Source organism: Rissa tridactyla, chromosome 2, assembly GCF_028500815.1.
Source record: "Rissa tridactyla isolate bRisTri1 chromosome 2, bRisTri1.patW.cur.20221130, whole genome shotgun sequence".
NCBI lineage: Eukaryota > Metazoa > Chordata > Aves > Charadriiformes > Laridae > Rissa > Rissa tridactyla.
The window spans coordinates 123,231,413-123,252,853 of NC_071467.1; the positions used below are offsets into that span (position 1 = coordinate 123,231,413).

The following is a 21,441-nucleotide window of genomic DNA, read 5'->3' on the forward strand; positions in this document are numbered from 1 at the left end:
AAATCAGCTTGGAATATGGGTTGCCTTTAAGCAATCCAAGTGTCTGTGGGGGTTGAGTTTCAGAGCCCCTGCCTTACACTGCCAAATACTCTGTTTTCACTTTACTCCAAATGGGACGAGTCTTATGACTGACAAAATGATACAACTTCACTGAACTCCAAAAAGGTCTGGCATGCTGGAGAGAAATGATATGTAATTGTGAGTGGTGTTCATATTATTTTAAATACAGCTTCCATGGTTATCATTCACTCCTGGCAATGGTTAATAAAACCTCTCAAAATGAGATCAAGGCAGTTGCCTCTCACTAAGGAGACTTTCAAAGCCAGATCTTCATTAGACAAACAACAGCAAAGCTCCCATGAACTCAACAGAGCACTACTGACTGACAAGCTGTCTGTGAAAAAGTTCTAAACCAAAATATTAGTTCCATGTGAAGTAAAAGTCAGTGTAAATGGACAGGCTTTCACAGGAGCTATGTATAAAAATACAAGCATAAAAATACATGAATAAATATATGTATAACTAAATAATTATGAATTAATTAACAAATGGTCTGAATTTATACTACAGTAGTTTTCATTAGAAGAGCCAATATTTAGAGATGTACTTGAAAAAAATCATCTTCAAAGCATTCATAAACATCCTTCTGGCATACCTCTGAAGTAGATGACTATTATCCATGCTACTTACATGAAAAAGCACAACAAGGCAATTATTTTTATTTGACATTCTTGCATTTACTTACATGTGGAGAATGTGTCATAAACAAGGGTGGTTTTTTTTTTGTCTTTTAAAGTGGCTATCTATCACTCCAGTTATCTGCTTACACTTCTTGAGGACTGAAGACTGATTTTACCTACGCTGGGGTACACCAGGGATGGGTCTACTCACACAAAACTGTAGTGCTGCCAGGCTGGAAAACTGTGGCACAACCTCACAACGTGAAGCACATCCTTACCATACGTGTATGTGTGTGTGCATTGCGCCAGCGCCACAAACAACCACTAACAAGCTCATACATGCTTAGTATAAGTGTATAGACAGGATGGTTGCACCGTGTACATATGCAGCTCTCCAATCATAGCAACACATTCATTGGACTGCTCTCACTGTTGCTTTAATGTTAAGTTTAAAGTCTTTTTGTTTATAAATACTTTCACATTAATTTTTAATGATTTAATGATATGTGGCAGCATGAAGTTTTTTTCCTCTTTTCACCCCAGGAAGTGACACACCAACTGGTACAACCCTCACACCCCACTTCAAACTTTTGACTTACCTGCCCGCTGTTAGCCAAGTCATCCACAGACAGAGAAGGGTCCAGCCTCAGGGATAACCCAAAGTCACAGAGACAGCAGGTTAAATCATTTTTCACCAGGATGTTGGAACTCTTTAGGTCTCTGTGCACGATAGGTGTTTTGGGGCGACCACAGGGTGTGTGATCACTATGCAGATGGGCGATCCCTCGGGCCAAGGACCCACCCAGTTTCCAGAGATCCTCCCAGCTGATAATGTGTCGTGTGAGATATTCCTGCAAGTTTCCTCTAGCGTGGAAGGCAGTGATCAACCAATACTGTTTACCAAGATCCGTCTTACGCTCCTCTGCTGTCAAGAATTGGAGGATGTTCTCGTGCTTGAGGTTTACATCTGAAAAAATGTCTTTCTCAGTTTTCCAGGAGGCATATTCTTCATAGGGGAAAATCTTGACTGCCACAGTTTCATACTGCTCTGATGTGTTTTGCTTCAATTTGGCTTTATACACTTCAGCAAACCTTCCTTTGCCAACAACAACGTCCAACTCAATCGGCAGCAATTCTGTGTTGTGGTTGATATTGTTGGCACAGGTAGAACTGATGTCTGAGCGGTCATCATCTAACATAATGGCACAAACATCACTGCAGTCCTTATGTTTCCTGGGCTTAACATTCTTCTCCCATGCCTTGTTGAGCTTCCTCTTCTTATGAGTGCGGTAGGCATAAAAGATAACAATCACAGCAACAGAAATCACCAGTAATGGGACAAGACTTATGATGGTGACTTTGGAAATTTCATCTTTCTCCTCTGACTTATGAGAGTCATCTGTAAAGAACAGAAGGAAGGCATACGTTAAATGATATCATAGCTTTATGTATACAGGGGGCTGTCAATAATTATTTTTATCCAGAGTGCAATACATGATGTCCTCCACTAACAGTAAATAATAAAAATTACCATGGCTTCCTTACCTCAAAATGTTGTTTTGTATATAGGCCTCCACTTACCAGGACTTTCCTGTCTGCTTATTTTATAAAAAGGCAGAACCAAATGAGCAAGAACCTAATGTAATTTAATAGTTTTGTTCTCTCAGGCTCTTACTAAATTATGGATGAAACCTTCATTTTCCTGAATACAATAGCCAAAGTCTCCTGGATTTACTCTGTTGATGTATCCTTGACAGATCTGCCCCTTTAACCAGTAACTACTACAACACATTCATTTTTCTAGGAACTGCATTGGTAAATAAATAGACAATGTAGCATGTGATTTCCCACTTGGAAAGTTATCATTTCAGATCCAGTATATTTCAGTGGGATCCATGTAAAGGCATCTTCAGGAAGCCTGTCCACACACAACTACCACAGGCACAATATGTATACCTGCATACGCATCTGAAAAACAAAACTCATACTCATGCTTTGATGCATGTGAGAGTGTTGCTAGAAAAAATTAAAACACCTGCATGTACACAGGTGTTTGAATCCTGCAGGCACAATCAGGCACGTATGACACTTCTGAGAATTTTCACCCCTTGTGTACTTTTTGCGTGGGTTTATGGAATGGAAAACATCCTCTGTGTGTCCCTTGCTGGATCTACACTAGTTGCCTTGTAAAGCAGTTGATGGTTCACTCCAAACTGGTGCAGTCCACACACTAACACACTAACATATTCTTAGATGGAACACATAGGGATAGGGAACAGGAGAACAACAGAGATATATTCTAGAACAGGGAGATGTTCTGGGAATGGTACAGAACATTATTCTAGAGGTGAGAGCTGCCCTATCACCTCTAGATGTGACCCTTCTAGTTCAATTTGGGGTATTTTTTTAGGGAAGGTAAACAGTTTAAACAAGAACAGTTTTATTCCGAAAACAGATTAAAGAAGGAGGGTCAGAGTTTACCTGAACCTGATTTGATTGGACACATGGGAATGTACTCTCCCTGACTATTTCTTCCTTTGAGTCAGAGCAAACATACTATCTTATCTTTCCATGAGGGAGGGGATTAATTGGAACAAGCCCTGGGAGTCAAACCTGAATGGACTAAACCAACTGAAGCTGCAACCAGAGTTAAGCAAGTAGCTTGTGTTGGCAGCATGATGCTCTAGTGGATGCTTACAGCAATGTCACTGACTCAGGCTCTGTGTATCAGGCCAAATAAGTCAATAAGAAAAGTTTAATAAGCTCTGAAGGGAATTTTCCACTTACTACATTAGCCACAAACCTGTTTCCCCTACTGTGTGCCTCTCAAAATGAAGGTGAGCAATGCTGAAAGGGGTGGGGGGAAAAGAGTTTACAATTAGAACAAGCAGTACCTCTGACACTCCACATATAATCACATTTCCATTGGAAACTCTGTCAAGCAGCAGGAACCATCAGCTATTCAAAGGCAGGCGACGGGATACATGAAGAGTGTATTTTTCTTTATTTGGAAGAAGGCCTGAATCCTGAACCAGGATGTGCTTCCTCTGTTTGAAAGGTTCATCAACCAGATGTAAAGCAAGTAATTCAATCCTAACCTCTCTCATAGGGTTTCAAGGAAGAAGAGCCTTCCTAGCACTGACATTTCCGGCTAGCACAGGTTAGTGGCATTCATTAGCAGCACCTACAAAGAATGTATTTCCTTCATTTATGCAAAAGAACCGAAGCCAATCCCTTCTTCTGAACCTATGCAAACCACAAATCCTTATACTCAAGTGATTTCCCTTGGCAACAAAATGTTAGTTAACTTTAAGCTTTCAAAATTTTAAATAAAAGAAAGAAATAAAAGTTCATCACAGATTACAGGCACCCCTTCTTCTTCTCGGCATGTTGAAGAGGTGGAAAAAAACCCATTTTTTTTTATGGTCCTTACTGGAGGAATATATTTAGAAAGTCCGATATCACTGTCAGCAAACAGAAGATTTGCATTGCTTATTCCCATGTGCATTCTTTGCTCTCAGAAAATCTGCTTTATAAAGAACTTGGGAAATACCGCGGTGGAGGAGAACTGACTGCATTGCAGGATGGCTGGTTCGGAGTTTTGGCTGCAAGCAGGCCCCAACTGCATGAATGCAACTGTGATCTGTAACAATCAGATAAAATAGTTTTGATGAACATTTGGGGGTTCTGTTCCATCTTTATTTCTTGACCACAGAAAAGCATGCTTGAAGTTTGGATTCTGCTCTTGGAACTGAGTGGTGTGTCATCTATATCATATGGTACACTTTTTAACAAAGATGAACATGCCTCTTTAGGGCCTTTTAAGCCCTTTTAATTTGCTACAAAGCTGCAATATGTTGCCTAAATATTTGAAATACAAATGTCTTTCTAAATGAGGGAGAAAAAACTGAATATGTATTAGTTCTCTTTCAAATTTCTCCCCATGAGTCCAAGCAGTTAGAGGTAGTTGGGTGCCTGTTCAGCTCTAACTGAGAAGAAAATCACCCAAAGCCTCCACTGCTTGACTGTTATGGCTCCCTGTCTGAGGGTCTCTGATCATTCCTATAATGCCCTAGAGCAGGCTGTATTATTTTGGCCTACAGCTAAGAAGTCTCCGGCAGACTTCACGGCCCCTTTGGCTCTTCCTCTTTTTGCACAAGAGAAAGCTCTGCTTGTGGTGCAGGGGAATTTCTGGGTGGAAGGGAGAAACTGTTGATGTTGCAAATGTCACTTGAAAAAGAATGAATTTTTTTTCTTTTAAATCAAAGCAGAAGCTGAGCAGTTTGGCCACTTCCCCTAAGCACTCTATCATCCTGCACCCCTGCTGCAAAGTGATGCATCCTCTTGGCACCTTCCCTTGGAGGAAGCAGGGAGGGGGGGTGAAAAGAGTGTGGCTGCACATTCCCACCTTAAGCAGCAGGGACGAAGGGTGGGTGTGCTCATTTGCAGTTTTTAAGACACCAGACAAGTCCCATTCAAGGCTTGGGAAGTGCAAGAATGAGTGCCCAACAGAGAGAACTGTCAGAACCAACAAGGCTGAACCCTGAGCTGAGGAGGGGACTGAGCCGCCTGCCATGAGAATTAAAGGGGACAGCAGCAGCAAAGAGCTGGTGGCACTGGGGGCTGGTCCCAGCAAGGCACTTCTGGAACTGCCTCTGATTTTGACTGCTGATAGGAGCAAAACAAAATCAGCCCTTCCAGCACAAGCTAAAGTTGTGTTATTTCTTTGCGTAAAATGTCAGGGCAGGATCAAAATTCAGAGCATATCTGTATGTTTGCATAATGGCTAGCCAACATTTTCTGGCTTGACTACAAGAACCTAAGAATAAATATGCTCATTTGCTTATAAATAAATACCCATGACTCAAACCCCAGAATTCCAAAAATGGGAGTGCAGCTTCCTCTTTTTAAACACTGCAATAAGCAAAACCTGGCTACGCAGGCAGGCAAGGAAACAGTTAAACGAAACAGCCTTTCAGGTTTTGCAAACATGCTCCTAAATAACTTTCCCCACCCAGAACTATTATTTAGGCAGGATCAGTCCTTTCTTAAGTTTCAAAAGAGCCTATTAATATAGCATAACAATAGAGAAGTTGAGCTAAAAGAAAGCTTCCTGTATGCGGTTTAAACTAAGCACAAGCCATCTGCACAACCCTTAACGCTACCCAAGCCTTTAGGGAATATGGCTCAGGTGCCAAGGAAAATGGAAACGCTGTACAGCCCCTGTTCAGTCAGGAAGCTTCAAAGCACAACAGCGCTTTGCCCGCCAATTCTTTAGGTTGGACTGGGTGCCTTTGATCGAACCTCGGTGTCACTGACCTTTGGAAACAAGAAATAAAACAATGGCAATGAAATTAGGACCCGCACTTGAATGCACAGGGCCGCAGAAAGGCACAGCCAGTCCTGACGGAAGAACTTCAGTGCCGTTTGCTGCTTGTGCAAGTTCTAAAGTTGCTGCCTATTCAACTGCTACTCAAAGCCACACAGCAGGGCGAGAACATATTGGATATTGGCAGAACTCAGGTTAAACACATGAACACTGACATATTGCAGGCTTGTATAGTGTCTTTGAACCCACCCAGAAACACAGAGGCACAAAATATGGGCCCAGACTCGGGACTGTGATCTAGTTATTTTGCAGGCTCCTGAGACACAAAGCAGCCCTTTGAGCCGACCGGGGGACAACTGCGTTTTGCAGCAATTCTGAGGTTTCAAGGTTTCGTTTCAATTCCACACTGGAATGAAAACTAACACTTTTTGAATGTTTTTGCATAAACAGAATTTTATTCAAATGTTGCAATTTGGCAAGAGATGTGAGCGCTGAATCCCCACCAGTGAGGGGACTAGTCTGGGGTATGGGAGCTCCAAGTTCAAGTTCTGCTCTTGTTTGATTCAGGGAAGAGCTTTTCATCTTTGATTATTCTAAATCGGGCAAAATGTGAGTTTGAACCTTACGTGTGTACTGATTTCTGCACAAGATATTAGGCAATAAAATATGGAAAAGTCTGCCCATCTCTTCAGTGCTACTTTCTGGATGAAAACTAATTCCATAAAATGCTTCATTTTCAGTGAAATGAAGTTTCACTCCGAGCAGCTGTTTGGGGTAACTTAGTTTAACTCTGTTGAACAATCCTCAAGTGACAATGAAATTCTGTAGTTCAGTCCCTCATGTACTTTCCTGATTTTGTTGCTTTTAGAATTAAAATGTCTTGGAAATCTCAGCACAACATTTTTAGATGGGAAATGTTGATTTTCAAAACAGAAACTCTGTTTCTGACATTCCTGTACTTTTCCCTGAAACCCCTATCTTGAGGACAAAAGTGCTCTGAAAGTTGATCCAACTTTTCTGTTTAAAAACTTCTGCTAATTTTCCAGGCGTTGTTTTTTGGCTTTGTGGATGGGGGTGGGCAGCTTTTTTATTGGGGTGGGGGCAGGCTTTTTCCTTAGGAAAATGGTTTATCCTGACACAAAATACTTGGAAATAATCAAACTCAATTGCTGCACCTCAAACTAACCTGCATTTTTTTTTTTATCTTGACAGTTTCTTGGAAACATTTTAATTTTCCGTCCTTGCTGGAGAGGAAGAATTTTTTTTTCAACCTAATAGTTTTGTGGGGCAGGAAATCAGTTCCACCCCTCCCTCAGCTCTACGCTGAACCATCTGATGGCAGAAGACAGAGATTACTAGATTTTAAAACCAGAGTGGACTCTATCTTGCTACCCAGGGGAAAATAAACCCTGGCATTTACTGTAGACCTTCCTGAAAGTTAAAATCCTGCAGCCAGTTCCTGAATTTGACAAGAGTTTTTTTGGACTAGGTAAACCAGGTCTGTCAAGGCCAGCTACTTGTGTTTGAGCTGTATGTCTTCATCTTTTAGTCCAAAGAGGATATTGCCAGGGTATTCAAAACATAGTATCTGCTGAAGCAGCCTCCCGGAGAGGCACTAGCTCCGGTAGTTGGCAGGTCTGCCTGGCTGGCTATAGGGGCTCAAAGATAGTAAAAGTGACAAGGTAAAGCCATCTCTAGAGTCTGTTTCTAAAGCTGTCTTTCTAAAGCACTGCCATCCTCACAGCTCAGAATCTGGGCCCTAAGGACGTTTGCTCAAAGGTGTGGGAACTCATTCACTTGAGCGGTTGGTTATTTGCCAGCCTGAATGCTGCTCTACAGCCAATATATGGCTGGCAAACCAGAGCCAGCCCCCACAGCACTTAATACAGGCCATTGCCCAGTGCCGCCACTTGCCTCTTTTCCTGAGAAGTAGTAAGGCAAAGGCATGCGCGGTTTTGGAGACCTGTGGCACACTCACTGCTGCTCTCCCCTGGGGGCCAGCAGCTTTGCCCTTGGCGCATGACTACCCAGGATTGGGTGATCAGGACTCAAGACGCCTCCGTTATGGCTGGGGAAAATCCCCAGTTACGCGACCCTGTTATATGTGTTACATGTTGGAAAAGTCATGCCTAGGCACCTGTCACCTGACAGGAATGGCTGCTTCTTAGTCACGGGCGCAGGAGGCAGGCAACTTGATTGCCTCTGGGTGCCTTACTTCAGTGAAAAGGCTGGGCAACAATGATGTAATGGATATTTTATCTACTGTAAGCAGAATTTCATTTTTCAACTGTTTGCCAAGTATGCTATTCAGCACCCAGGAGATTTGAGAAACTCTTAAGCTCTAAGACAGAACAAATAGTTTGTTGCTGTTTTATTCCCTCACTGCTGGCTAGAAAGTGTAATTCCTTCGTTTGTTGGCACAGCACCCATTTGTTTAACATCTCCCACCCCTGGATGCATTCCCTCCTTATCTCTCCCATTCTAACAGGCCACTTCACTGCATGGCATCTCTCGCACATTTTAACTTTTGTAGCTGAGCTTTCCTTTGCAGCGATTTTAAAGCCAACATGTTCTAACTTTACATGATGTGACTGTGTTTCTGTGATACATGCCTCAGTTATACAACTCTGTGTCTGCTGCTGTTTGCTGGTGGTTTTCTGGAACAAATCAATCTCTCCAGCTTCAATATGTTCCAACAGATGCCACACATTAACCGCTATTTTTATTCTCAGCCTGAGTTTCACCCCTCCAACCTTTCCCAAAATATTATGTTGCTAGTGTTAGTTACAGTTTGTTTCTGTCTGTAATTATTAAAGTCTCTTCCATGACAACCTGATAAAAGGTTGGCCACATTCCCACACTTATTAAGCTCTCAAGTGATGCAAATTGTAACAAATATGCCAACCAGACTGGAAGAGCGCTGCCTAGTTTGTTTTAACACAAATCTGTAACTGAGCTCTGCATGGTTATTTTCCTAGGAAGCAAACAATATAAATAATACAGAGCAAAACAAAATTTTGGCTTCTTTTGGCTCTTTCCATTCTATTTCCTTTCTATCCCACTAAGTGAATCAGACGTTCAGTATTAAGACAGCCTCTCCTTTGGTTACACACAGCTGCAGGCATTGGGTGGGACTCTATGGCTGCAAATACCTAAGAGGAAACACAGGGAACAAAGCCAACAGACAAGCGGTGAGAGGCTCTGCACAACCTTATGTAATGCTGCTGACCTCTCTCCTGGGGCAGATGGAAGACAGTTACCTTCTGAACGAGTTAGCTGGATAACAGAAAAACAGATTAATGAAAGCCTTTGTTAAAATCCGCTTGGAAGCAGTCCAGCTGTAATCACCTCCCTTCTGCTGCTCCTTGAGCACTGGACAACTCATCACATGAGTATTTACAGCCTGGTGGCTGTTTGTGCACAGGTCTTATGTCTGCTCTTAAATCTGAGATCCTACTCCCCACCTGTACGGGCCAGTATCTCAGCTATTAGGAGTAGGCATTTCTCTACTCAAGAGAGAGAATATGGAGGGCACACACCACGAGGCACCCTGTGGTTTTACCTGTGTGACCACGGAGAGGACATGAGGAAGTGGGATGGACAACCTACCCTGATCCTACAGGCATGAGTACATGAGTTGCAAGGAAGAACAATCACAAGGGGGTTCTTCCAGGAAAAGTGCCACTCCAGTTTCCAGCGGGCAGTTCCTCAGATAGAGAAGAAGGCCTGATCTTACTTCTGATCATCTTGAAGGGACTTTTAAGTCATTTTGCAAGAAGTGAGTAACGGATACTATGACCAGGATTAGAGGGGTCCTGCCTCTGGCCAGGTTGGGGAAAGGGACAACCGGATTTATTGGACTGTGTGGATTTGATGCCCTGGCACATCAGAGCCACAGGAGTATAAGGCTCTAGCGGACACCGGTCCATGGTGTACCCTAATACCATCAAGCTATAGTGGGGCAGAACCCATTTGTATTTCTGGAGTGACAGGGGAATCCCAAGAGTTGACTGTATTGGAAGCTGAAATGAGCCTAACTAGGAATGAGTGGCAAAAGCACCTCATTGTGACTGGCCCAGAGGCTCAGTGCATTCTTGGCACATAGACTACCTCAGAAGAGGGTATTTTAAGGACCCAAAAAGGTACTTAAAGGTGGGCTTTTGGCATAGCTGCCTTGGAGACAGATGAAATTAAACAGCTGTCTACCTTGCCTGGTCTCTCAGAGGACCCTTCTGTTGTCAGGTTGTTGAGGGTCAAAGAACATCAGGTGCCAGTCACTACCACGACAGTGCATCGGCAGCAATATTGCACCAACCGAGACTCTCTGATTCCCATCCATAAACTGATTTGTCAACTAGAGATTCAAGGAGTGATCAGCAAGACTTGTTCACCCTTTAATAGTCCCATATGGCTCGTGCAAAAATCTAATGGAGGGTGGAAGCTAACAGTGGACTATTGTGGCCTGAATGAAGTCACTGCTGAGTGCTGCCATGCCAGACATTCTAGAACTTCAATACAAACTGGAGTCAAAGACAGCCAAGTGGTATGCCACAACTGATACTGCTAATGCATTTTTCTCAATCCCTTTGGCAGCACAGTGCAGGCCACAGTCTGATTTCACTTGGAGAGGTGTCCAGTACACTAGGAATCAACTGCCCAAGGGGTGGAAACACAGCCCTACCATTTGCCATGAAGCTCCAGAACACCTCCAATACATTAACACCATCATCATTTGGGGCAACACAGCAGAAGAAGTTTTTGAGAAAGGGAATAAGATAGTTCGAATCCTTCTGAAAGCTGTTTTTGCCATAAAATGAAGTAAGGCCAAGGGACCTGCGCAGGAGATCCAGTTTTTAGGAATAAAATGGCAAGATGGATGCTGTCAGTTCCCAATGGATGAGATCAACAAAACAGCAGCTATGTCTCCACGGACTAGTAAAAAAGGAAACACAAGCCTTCTTAGGCGTTGTGGGTTTTTGGTGGATGCATATCCCAGATTACAGTCTGATTATGAGCTCTCTATACCAAGAGACCCAGAAGAGGAATGATTTTAAATGGGGCCCTGAGCAAGGACAAGCCTTTGAACAAATTAAACAGGAAATAGTTCACGCAGTAGCCCTGGGGCCAGTCCAGGCTGAAACAAGATGTTAAAAATGTGCTTTACACCGCAGCTGGGGAGAACGGCCCTACCTGGAGCCTCTGGCAGAAAGCACCAGGGAAGACTCGAGGTTGACCCCCTAGGGTTTTGGAGTCAGGGATACAGAGGATCTGAAGCGCCCTACACTCCAACAGAAACAGAGATATGGAGCACATGAAGGGGTTCAAGCTGCTTCAGAAGTGGCTGGTACAGAAGCACAGCTCCTCTTAGCACCTCGACTGCTGGTGCTGGCCTGGATGTTCAAAGAAAGGGTCCCTGATACATATCATGCAACTGATGCTACATGGAGTAAGTGGATTGCACTGATCACACAGCGAACTCGAATGGGAAACCCCAGTCACTCAGGAATTCTGGAAGTGATCATGGACTGGCCAGAAGGCAAAGATTTTGGAATATCACCAAAAGAGGAGGTGACACGTGTGGAAGAAGCTCCATCAGAAAATGAGAAGACATATGCCCTGTTCGCTGATGGGTCCTGCCAGATTGTGGGAAAGCATTGAAAGTGGAAGGCTTCTGTGTGGAGTCCTACACGATAAGTTGCAGAAGCCCCTGAAGGATAAGGTGAATTAAGCCAGTTTGCAGAGGTGAAAGCCATCCAGATGGCTTCAGACATTGCTGAATGAGAAAAATGCCCAGTACTTTATACTGATTCATGGATGGTGGCAAATGCTCTGTGGGGGTGGTTACAGCAGTGGAAGCAGAGCAACTGGCAGCGCAGAAGCAAATCCATCTGGGCTGCTGAATTGTGGGATGACATTGCTGCCCGGGTAGAGAATCTGGTTGTGAAAGTACGCCATGTAGATGCCCATGTACCCAAGAGCTGGGGCACTGAGGAACATCAAAACAACCAGCAGGTGAATAGGGCTAAGATGGAAGTGGCTCATGTGGATCTGGACTGGCAACACAAGGGTGAATTATTCATAGCTTGATGGGCTCATGACACCTCAGGCCATCAAGGAAGAGATGCAACATATAGATGGGTGCGTGACTGAGGAGTGGACTTGACCATGGACACAGTTGCACAGGTTATCCATGAATATGAAACGTGCTGCAATCAAGCAAGCCAAGTGGTTAAAGCCTCTTTGGTATGGAGGACAATGGCTGAAATATAAATATGGGCCTGTCAGATTGATTATATCACACTGCCACAAACCCCCCCAAAGCAAGTACCATGTGCTCACAATGGTGGAAGCAACCACCAGATGGCTGGAAACATACCCCATGCCCCATGCCACCGCCCGGAACACTATTCTGGGCCTTGAAAAGCAAGTCTTATGGTGACGTGGCACCCTAGAGAGAATTGAGTCAGCCAACAGGACTCATTTCTAAAACAGCCTCCTAGACACCTGGACCAAAGAGCATGGTATCGAGTGGGTATATCACATCCCCTATCATGCACCAGCGTCTGGGAAGATCAAACGATACAATGGACTGCTAAAAACTACAATGAGAGCAATGGGTGGTGGGACTTTAAAACATTGGGATACACATTTAACAAAAGCTATTTGGTTAGTTAACACCAGGGGATCTACCAATCAAGCTGGCCCAGCCCAATCAAAACTTCCACATACTCTAGAAGGGATAAAGTCCCTGTAGTTCCACATGAAGTATATGTTAGTGAAGACAGTCTAGGTTAGTCCTGCCTCAGGCAAAGATCAGCGCAATTGCTTTCACTCAAGGACCTGAATGCACTTGGTGGGTGATGCGGAAGGATGGGGAGGTCTGATGCGTGCCTCATGGGGATCTGGTTTTGGGTGAGAATAGCCAATGAATCAAACTGTATGATGTTAATTGCTGTATAACCCTGACAGTGTATGTCATCATTACTATAATTGCTATCAATTGTACCACAGCAAGAATCACCCAAACTAATGACAGATGGACATTGATGAAACTGAGTAAAGTGCAGTGGTGATGGGATCAGAACTGACCTCAGAAGCTGGCGCCCAGCAACTTCCTCGAGATTGACATCTTCAACCCATGGACCGCAGGCACGGGCCGCACCAGATACACCAGCCGTGAGCTCCAAATACAGCATGCTAAAGTCCAGCACCACACACCATCTTGCCTGCCCTGAGAGACTGTTCTAACAGATGGAGCCCAAAGTCATGGATTAAACGAACTCAACAAACATTTTAGAGGGATGGCCCATAGGCTACGGGAATCATATTTGCATGCGTATATATACGTACGTATATACCAAAGACAGGGAAAAGTGGTGGTAATTAATTGGAAACTGTAAGATCTGTGAATAAGGGGTGGATAATGTCCTGGTTCCAGTGGGGATAGAGTTAATTTTCACAAGGAGCTGGAACGGGACACAGCAGGGAGGGGGGTACCCAGAATAGCCGAACAGGGTATTCGATACCATGGTGACGCCATGCCCAGTATATAGCCCAGTATATGGCCCAGTATATGGCCTGGGAGCTGCCAGGGGAGGGGGCAGGAAATCAGAGCTTGGGAGCGGGCTGGGGCTTCTTGGGTCCTGTCGGTGAGCGGTGGTACCGTAATCATGTTTTGTACATTCCTCTATCAGTATTATTGTTGTTGTTTTCCTCTTTCCTTCGTTTAAACTGCCTTTGTCTCAACCCACGAGTTTTGCCTTTTTCTTCCGATTCTCCCCTCATTCCAGCGGGGGGTGGGGGGGGATGGAGGGGGAGGGGGTGAGCGACGACCGCGTGGTTCTTTGCTGCCGGCTGGAGTTAAATCACGACATAAGGAGAAGAAGAGAAGAGAAAGGAAGGAAAAGACAGGGGCAATGTGTTAGAGACAAGCGAAAGATCCCAAGTTAAAGGAAATTCTAAAACATTATCCATCTGGGCACAGGACAAGGCATCATGCAGGCATGCTCGGCGGTGGTTGGGGCAGCAGAACAACACCAGGTCTCCCAGGTAACAACCGTACACAGTGAGCAATCACAGCACCTGACACCGCAAATCCATAGGCTGTAATTCGTTAGGGCAAACGACTCAGCCACAATTGATTAATCAAATGCTTAACGTCTCTTACACTCTCAATTAGCAAACTTGGTAAAACCATGATCAATGTGAAGACTGTTAGCAGCACAACACCCTCCCCCACCTCCAACACACTTCCCCAATTAGCTTCATTATTCTCATAAACTCTTGCTCGCCTGTCAGTCATCTCTATCAGTGAAGATTTTATATTTCAAGGCAACTGTTTGGATGATTCAGATAATCGTTAAAACTTGTATACATTGTTGCTGCTAAAGGTTTCTCCCATATTAAAAATGGGTGCGGTGGAAATGCCCAAAATAATGACCTCATCTTGCACTGCATGAGGAATAAACAGAGACTACCTGAACAATCCCACAGGCACCGCGGTTGCAAACTGCATGGAGATCTGCATTGCGTGGCAAGACAGGTGAGGATGAAAAACGATCACCACATAAATTGTAAAAATGAAATCACTCCAAACCAAGTAGAGCTTGGCTACAGGTCTGCAAATCCTGTTTCCAAATGTTGAGATCTCTGCATTTTTTGCTTGGACTTGAACTTGATGCCCAGGATAACAACTGCATATATAACAGCAACAGTACTTTTCCTGTCAGCAGTCTCCAATGCTGGGGTCACCTTTTTGCATGCCGCTGAATGAACGTGTCTGAATGAGACCGCACAACAGGGAGAAGTTGCACTGCATAGCAGGTAGGTCATGCACTCAATAACATGCAGGTATCCATTGCCTCGGCCACAATGAGTGCCTGGTCATGTCTGCCCACGGAGAACGGGTCAGACGTGAGGCTGGAAAGAGCGCAATCCCTTCGGGTAAACAAGCCTTGACCTCAGCCAAATAGCTTAGGATTGTTAATAAAGAAGAACTTTGTTAGGCATTTGTCATGCTCGCAATGGCTGATGAATAGAGGCTGGGAGATGCTGTGGCGAAGGGAAGGCTGAGGAGCAAATCTACCCAAACACCAAGGGAGGCCTGGAACTGTGCAAACAGCTACAGACAGACCTGGCTCACCACAACAGGTCAAAACATAAGAAGGCAAAGCAAGATGCAGAAGATCCACCAGACACAACTAGACATCAGGGAGGAAAAAAAAACCCTGGCAGTCCAGTCCTGCACTCATCCTTTCCATGACAGCAGGACCAGGCCCCTGTCTGCCACCTAGCCAACCTCCAGCCAGCCAGGGCATTTTTCCCCCTGATTTTGGCTAATCTTTTCCAGTGGTTTGCTCCCTGGCTTTGCCTTCTGGTAACACTGACATTAGACATTTGAATAAATAATAATTAAAACAGACTGGCATTGAGTTTTGCTGTGAGAAGCATTTTTCCACCACAGGGGTGCAAGCTGCTTGCCAGTCACCCACAATTTTGTTTGGCAAAAAAGAGAGGGATTAAAAAATAAACACAGAGTAGCCAGATTTGCAATGGTAACCTGTCCCCTGTATATTATTTCTCCAAGAACTACAGAACATTGTTTCTGCACACTATATTTTCCACCAGCTGCCCGTGGCCTGAAACACCAGGGATCTGAATCAGGGTCAGAAGCCCCCTGACACAGCAGAACTACAGGCACGTTTAGGCACACGTCTGACCACGTCTTGCTTATTTTGCAGATTGGCAATTCAAATGAAAGCCCATACAAGAAACAGGCATTTGATTTGGATGTAACTACTTCAAACATTTCCAAAGCCACCCTTGGGTGAGTCACAACACCTCCCACTACCCAAAACCTTTAGATGTTTGTGTGTAAGGATGGAATCAGCAGATTTGCCCTTCACTGTCAAGACTGATACAAGCCAACAGTGCTATAAACCAATTTTTCTATAAGCAATAACAGCTCAGCTGTGAATCACTGGAAAATAGTGACTAACCTCTGGTGGAAATTAGAACTTGTTGCCTTACCCATAATTTTCTTTCTTACCTCAGAAACATCAGGAACAAACTAAATCTGGTCTGTGTTAAGTCTGCACTCAGGAGGAAGAAGAGCTAGAACACTGATCATTTACAGCAATAGCTTGAAAGGAAAGGATGTGATTAACAGGTGAAAAATTACAATCTTTTTAATAGTCTCAGTTTCTGCTAATAAATGAGTACAATCACTTTTTGACCAGGCTTTTTTAGACTAGCTTTTAGACTATAGGATGTGCGAAAACACTGCAAAAATTCTTTCTCTGGTGTACAAGAAGTGTAGAGAGAAAAAAAAAGGCAAGAACAATGTACAGAATAGATCTGGATGACAGTCATTCCAAAGGCAAAATTATTACAGGCTATTATCTAGTTGTCTGGAGGAGCCGTGGACCAGCTGGCTGTGATGTTCTGCTCAAAGTTAAACACAGACAGGAAACCGCATGTCTGATACTGTAAAAATCGTTTGTCTTCCTGCCATGGCTAACCAGGCAAGCAACCCAAAGGGGCTGTTTTCATTTAAAAGAAACACTAATCCACAACAATAAAAAAGGAATGACAAAGCCTCAATTCTCCCTCCTCCCAACTGGAGTTAATGCTTGTATTTGTGAATGAACTGGAAATGTTACAAACTGAAGTTTTACATTACTTTAATTTTTATCGGTACTTATTCACTTACTACATGTGAGTGCAAGACACAGTTTTCATGAGCCACCTAGAGTGCTTACAGCACATGATCTAGAAGGAAAAGCTCCATTCGGAAGAGTGAAAGGAATTAGGGTAAAGAGACTGGGTTTTAATTTATACTACATCTCCTTTTAGGCTGCTCTGGAAGGGTGAGGGGGGCTGCAGAGTTGATGGGAAAGAAGGCACTCAGTGTTAAATTTATGGAATGGTTTTCATAAACATACACACAAAAGACACAGATTTGTCAGAGTGATTGTATTCAGCTACATAGCTCCAGGAGAAACAGCTATAACATGACTAATTTATAACAAATTAGACAAAATCCACAAGGGTGTGGTTCGCTTTGTATAAAAACTCAAGACAGCCGACACAGAGCAAGATCTTTTTACTGGGTACGTGTTCTCTTCAATAAAATCAAAGCAATCTGTTAGAATTAGGTCCTGGGTCTACTACCTGTGCTCACACCAATACCAGTATTTACTCCAACTCCTTTAAGGCTTACCCAAGTAGGGGCTGGTCATACAACCATGGATCAGCAGTCAGGTTGTCTGGTTTCAAATCAAGTTTGGGGAGGGGATGAAGAAGAGGGGAGGAGGTGGCAGCAGGTATGGATAGCCTGGGCCAAGGGAGGCAAAGACTTTCTAGTTTGCTTTTGGCTAATCTGGTGTGGTTTTGCAACCTAAACTAGTTAACATTCTTGTAGGGCTGGGAAGCAAGACCTAGAAGCCACTCACATAGTTGTCCACCTCAGTGCAGTCACACACCATGTTTCCCAGGAGTGGAAACAGTGTCCCAACCCTTCGTTATCTCAGATAACAGGGATTTGATTATATCCTTTTCTGAGGAACTTACAGGTGATGAGGATGTGTGCCATACTCATTTAGAAGTGTGTGCACACAAAGTTCTCCACAGGTGGTATCACACTTGCCTGCAAGAGACATGACTTAGTCTCAGTACAAGAACCATTATGGGGTCCAGCAGGTAGGAGAAAACAAAGTGAGGTGTGTGTGCACACACATGCACAGCCATGCGCACAGCATGAGGTCCACCAGCACTGCAGACACCTGCACTACTTTTACTGTATTTGCAGTGGTCTATATAGGTATTCATGAAGTAGAATGAGGTCAGGTTATGCACTTGTGATTTGGTCTATGCTCAGATTTCACTGGTTTAACTGAACTCACATACATGTTCTTGTGCCATAGTAAGCATGAGGTAGCATATCCCACCAGTGAAGGAACCTTGTTAGCTACTTCACACGCACTACTGAACAAGTGCAGAGGGTCAGTTACAACAGAGAAGTTGACTTTAAATTCACATCCTATCAAGTTACTCAGTAATATCTGTATAGAGATGTCACACGATAGCAATACAGCCTTTTAGAAGAGGCAAGACTTTGAATATGGCATTTGCCTCTTGTTTATGCTTTATAATGTAATTAGCATATGTTGCATTTTGGTGTGTCAACAGAACAACTCTAAACAGCTTGCTTTCATCTTTCTCTTCATCAGCTTTTAAGTTCAATGTCTTGAGCTGAGTCTCACACTTACTTCAAAAGGAGGACAGCCTGGCAGGGAGAAATAACCTCTGAACACAGAAAAGGTTGAGATTTTTGCAAGGCTCGTAAGAGACCAAAATACCTCCCGCCACTAGAAGTTTTCCTCCACAAAATGCGATTCCAAAGTCCATTGGTATGACACAGTTAATACTACTTGCAAGGTTTAGCCTAGGAATGCAGGGTAAATTATTAAACCTACCTGGTGAGAAAATGAGCATATCATTGCATTCTTCACCTGTGCAGGAACACATGAACATCAATCCCCCATCATCCTTTTTTTCCCTCATCAAACACCGTTCTGAGCTGGAGTCATCCAACATGTGACCATACAGTGTTGTCTGAGGATCATGGCATATTGTTTCTAATGTCACATTTTCATCATTCTGTCTCCTAAAAATGAAAAGGAGAACACTGAAATCAGAGAAAGAATATTTTACAAAAGAGAGCAGACAGAACTGCGCCTGCCCAAAATTTGCCTCTTTGGAGAACTCAAATAGAATTTAAAGAGTATCATATGTTTTTCTCCAGCTTTCCTGAATGGGATAAATTTGGCTGTGTCTGGGCTCCTCACACTGGAGCATTTGTACAATGGCACAGTTACTCCTGTATCATATTACCACTAAGCTCCAATGAGTGCCTTTGAAAATCTCACCCAGAATTATTCAACTAATGCTCAATGAACTGCTGTGAACTTCAGAACATAGTTTTGGTTTTTGTGGTCACTGTGCAGACAGTAAAAATCTGTGGGAAATTATGATAAAAACTGAATTGTTTCCTCAAAATCTGAGGAATTTCTAGTGAGTTGGCTTTTTCATTTTACTTTTGAAGCCTACAATCAGCACATTTTCTGCACTGAAGGAGTTATCCTTATAATTTGAAAACAAAACCAAATCAATACCAACCATAGAACCGGTGCAAGATAGAGTTGCCTCACTGTCAGGGAAATATTTACTGCTGATAGTCTAGACCATATTCCTGTGTGTTGTCCTGGTCCACAGATTTCATTTCCTCGACACAAGACTTGGAGGCAAAGAGCACTTTCAATACAGTTCTCAACTCATTTGCCCTTTGGATAAATTGGCATGAAAAGTCCAGAATGTATCTTAAATTGTACTACAGCCACTTTGTATGGCAATTATAGACACTGACTGATGACTTACTAAAGGAGCACAGGACAAACATGGAACAGCACACTGGACTAATGCTGCATTTCAAGTGCCTACTTCCAATTATGCTGAACATCTCTTCAAATCAATGGACACAACTAATCCCTCAATAAATGAATTAATTATGCCTTTCTGGAAGTGGTTCTAATTATGTTCCTAAATCAGCAGCAATATTGCAAATATTCACTTCTGTTCCTTTTGTCCACTTACGAACTCATTAAGAGTGTTTCTGGTTTTCTTTGGTAGGATTGGCTTACCATTTATGGAAGGGCAAAATCCCAGTTTTTAGACTGGGATGCAAGTTTGGAGGCAACAAATCCTAAAAACTGTTACAACTCATTTTCGTATACTCTTGATTTCTTTGAACCCAGACATATGCTATATAAAAAGCAACATGCCTACATCATAGTCACTACAAATACAGAAGATTTTTTTACCATTTAGAGGAAGTATTTCTACCTATACATGGTAAATAAGCCTCCTGTGGTTGCTCTACATAATCTAGTTCACTATGAAACCTGAGAGACAATTGTCTTTCTTCAGCAAATTCCACCACAATCCTCTGAGTCTCAAATCTGCTTCTACTCTGAGTGCTGTGGGTGGGTGCAGCTTAATAGTTTGAGCAAAAACATGCCTCTTTTCCAATAACAGCATAAGCTGGAACAGAACTGCTTTAGAAAAAAAAGATAAATCCCCAGAACATTTCATATCAGAATTGTTGTTAACCTTAAGCAACTCTCAGTATGCTGAGCACAGATATGAGTTGGAAGCGAGAGAGCAAAGCCTGGTGAGGTAGCAGGGACATTCTGAATATCAGAGCATCCGAGGAAAGTAATGATGAATGAGGGTGTGCTCCCCTCTCCACCTGTATGAAGAAATAACTTACCATATAGCTACACAGACTTCGCTACTATTCTCGCAGATAGCCGTGATGTTGCAGTTGCTCTTGCACGGATGTTGGTTTGAGCAGGTTGTTACTTTGATGTCACAAAATTTGCATAGGTTTGGCATTTGCAATCCATTTTCCTTATTTCTGTCTACAGGTGACATAATTTCAGCTTAAGGGAAAAAAAAAGAGAAGGAAACTCAATAATGGTATATTATCAGATTGTGTTATTGCTCATTATGAAGATAAGGTTTTCAGCAGCAACAAACATTCCCTCCCACCTTAAATTAGAAAATCTTTGATCTTTCACAGCTACCAATTTTCTTTACAACAGGACAAGTGCCACAGTGTCAAGACCAGGTTAATCAAAGTGAATTTGAAAAGTGAAATCAACTTCTATTGACTTCAGAGGGAGCAAAAGTTGCTTTGTAATTTGCAGAATCAAGCTTATTCTGAGTCCAGTTTGCACTGAAATAACTACTCTGCAGTTACCCATTTGCATTATGCACAGGCAGCATATCTGTCCTCCATATTGCACCATGGTCCGTGTGCCAAAAGAACTGTGGATACCATGGTGGGAATGCACGTTAAGTGGGTGACATCATTATGACATGGATCCTGACGAATTTTGCAAGCTTGTCTTTACTAACCTGAGGCATAACCTAGGTGTTGTCCTTAATCTGATTGCTGTTCACATAGGAAAACATGGAGCTAGAACTGGCTTTCAACTTAAGGTAGATGGGTTGCCAGATGTCACAGGTGAAACTCAAACTGGAAACGCAATAGGACATCTGTGCAGCTCATGTAATCTGCTACTGGAGTCTTCTGGGCAACTCAAGGGGACTTGAACTCTAACTTGCAATGACATTCTGTCTGGTAGAAGTCAACTTTGACCCAACAGCTACATTTCTGCACCCAGACATTGAAGAACTACTTGCTTACTGGTTGAGTCTTAGTATTCACTATCTGCTTCAGTGCGGTAGCAGTAAGGAAAGAGATATTTTTTGTCCCGGTGTATGAATTTCAAGAAACATATTTTTAGTTCAAAAACTATTTTGACAAGCCAGTGTGAATACAAGGAACAGAAAAGGCCAACACAAACT

The 21,441-nt window shown here is 43.1% G+C and overlaps 1 protein-coding gene across 1 annotated transcript in view; it reads right to left on the reverse strand.

Moving 5' to 3' along the window:
- TGFBR2 (transforming growth factor beta receptor 2) overlaps positions 1-21,441 on the reverse strand; it is a 65,675-nt gene that overhangs the window by 17,574 nt on the left and 26,660 nt on the right. Inside the window, exons 2-4 of the mRNA XM_054191427.1 lie at positions 20,339-20,510; positions 18,486-18,676; positions 1,280-2,079 (exon numbers count right to left, since the gene is read on the reverse strand). Coding sequence (XP_054047402.1) covers positions 1,280-2,079; positions 18,486-18,676; positions 20,339-20,510 — 1,163 coding nt within the window. The remainder of the gene's footprint in view (positions 1-1,279; positions 2,080-18,485; positions 18,677-20,338; positions 20,511-21,441) is intronic.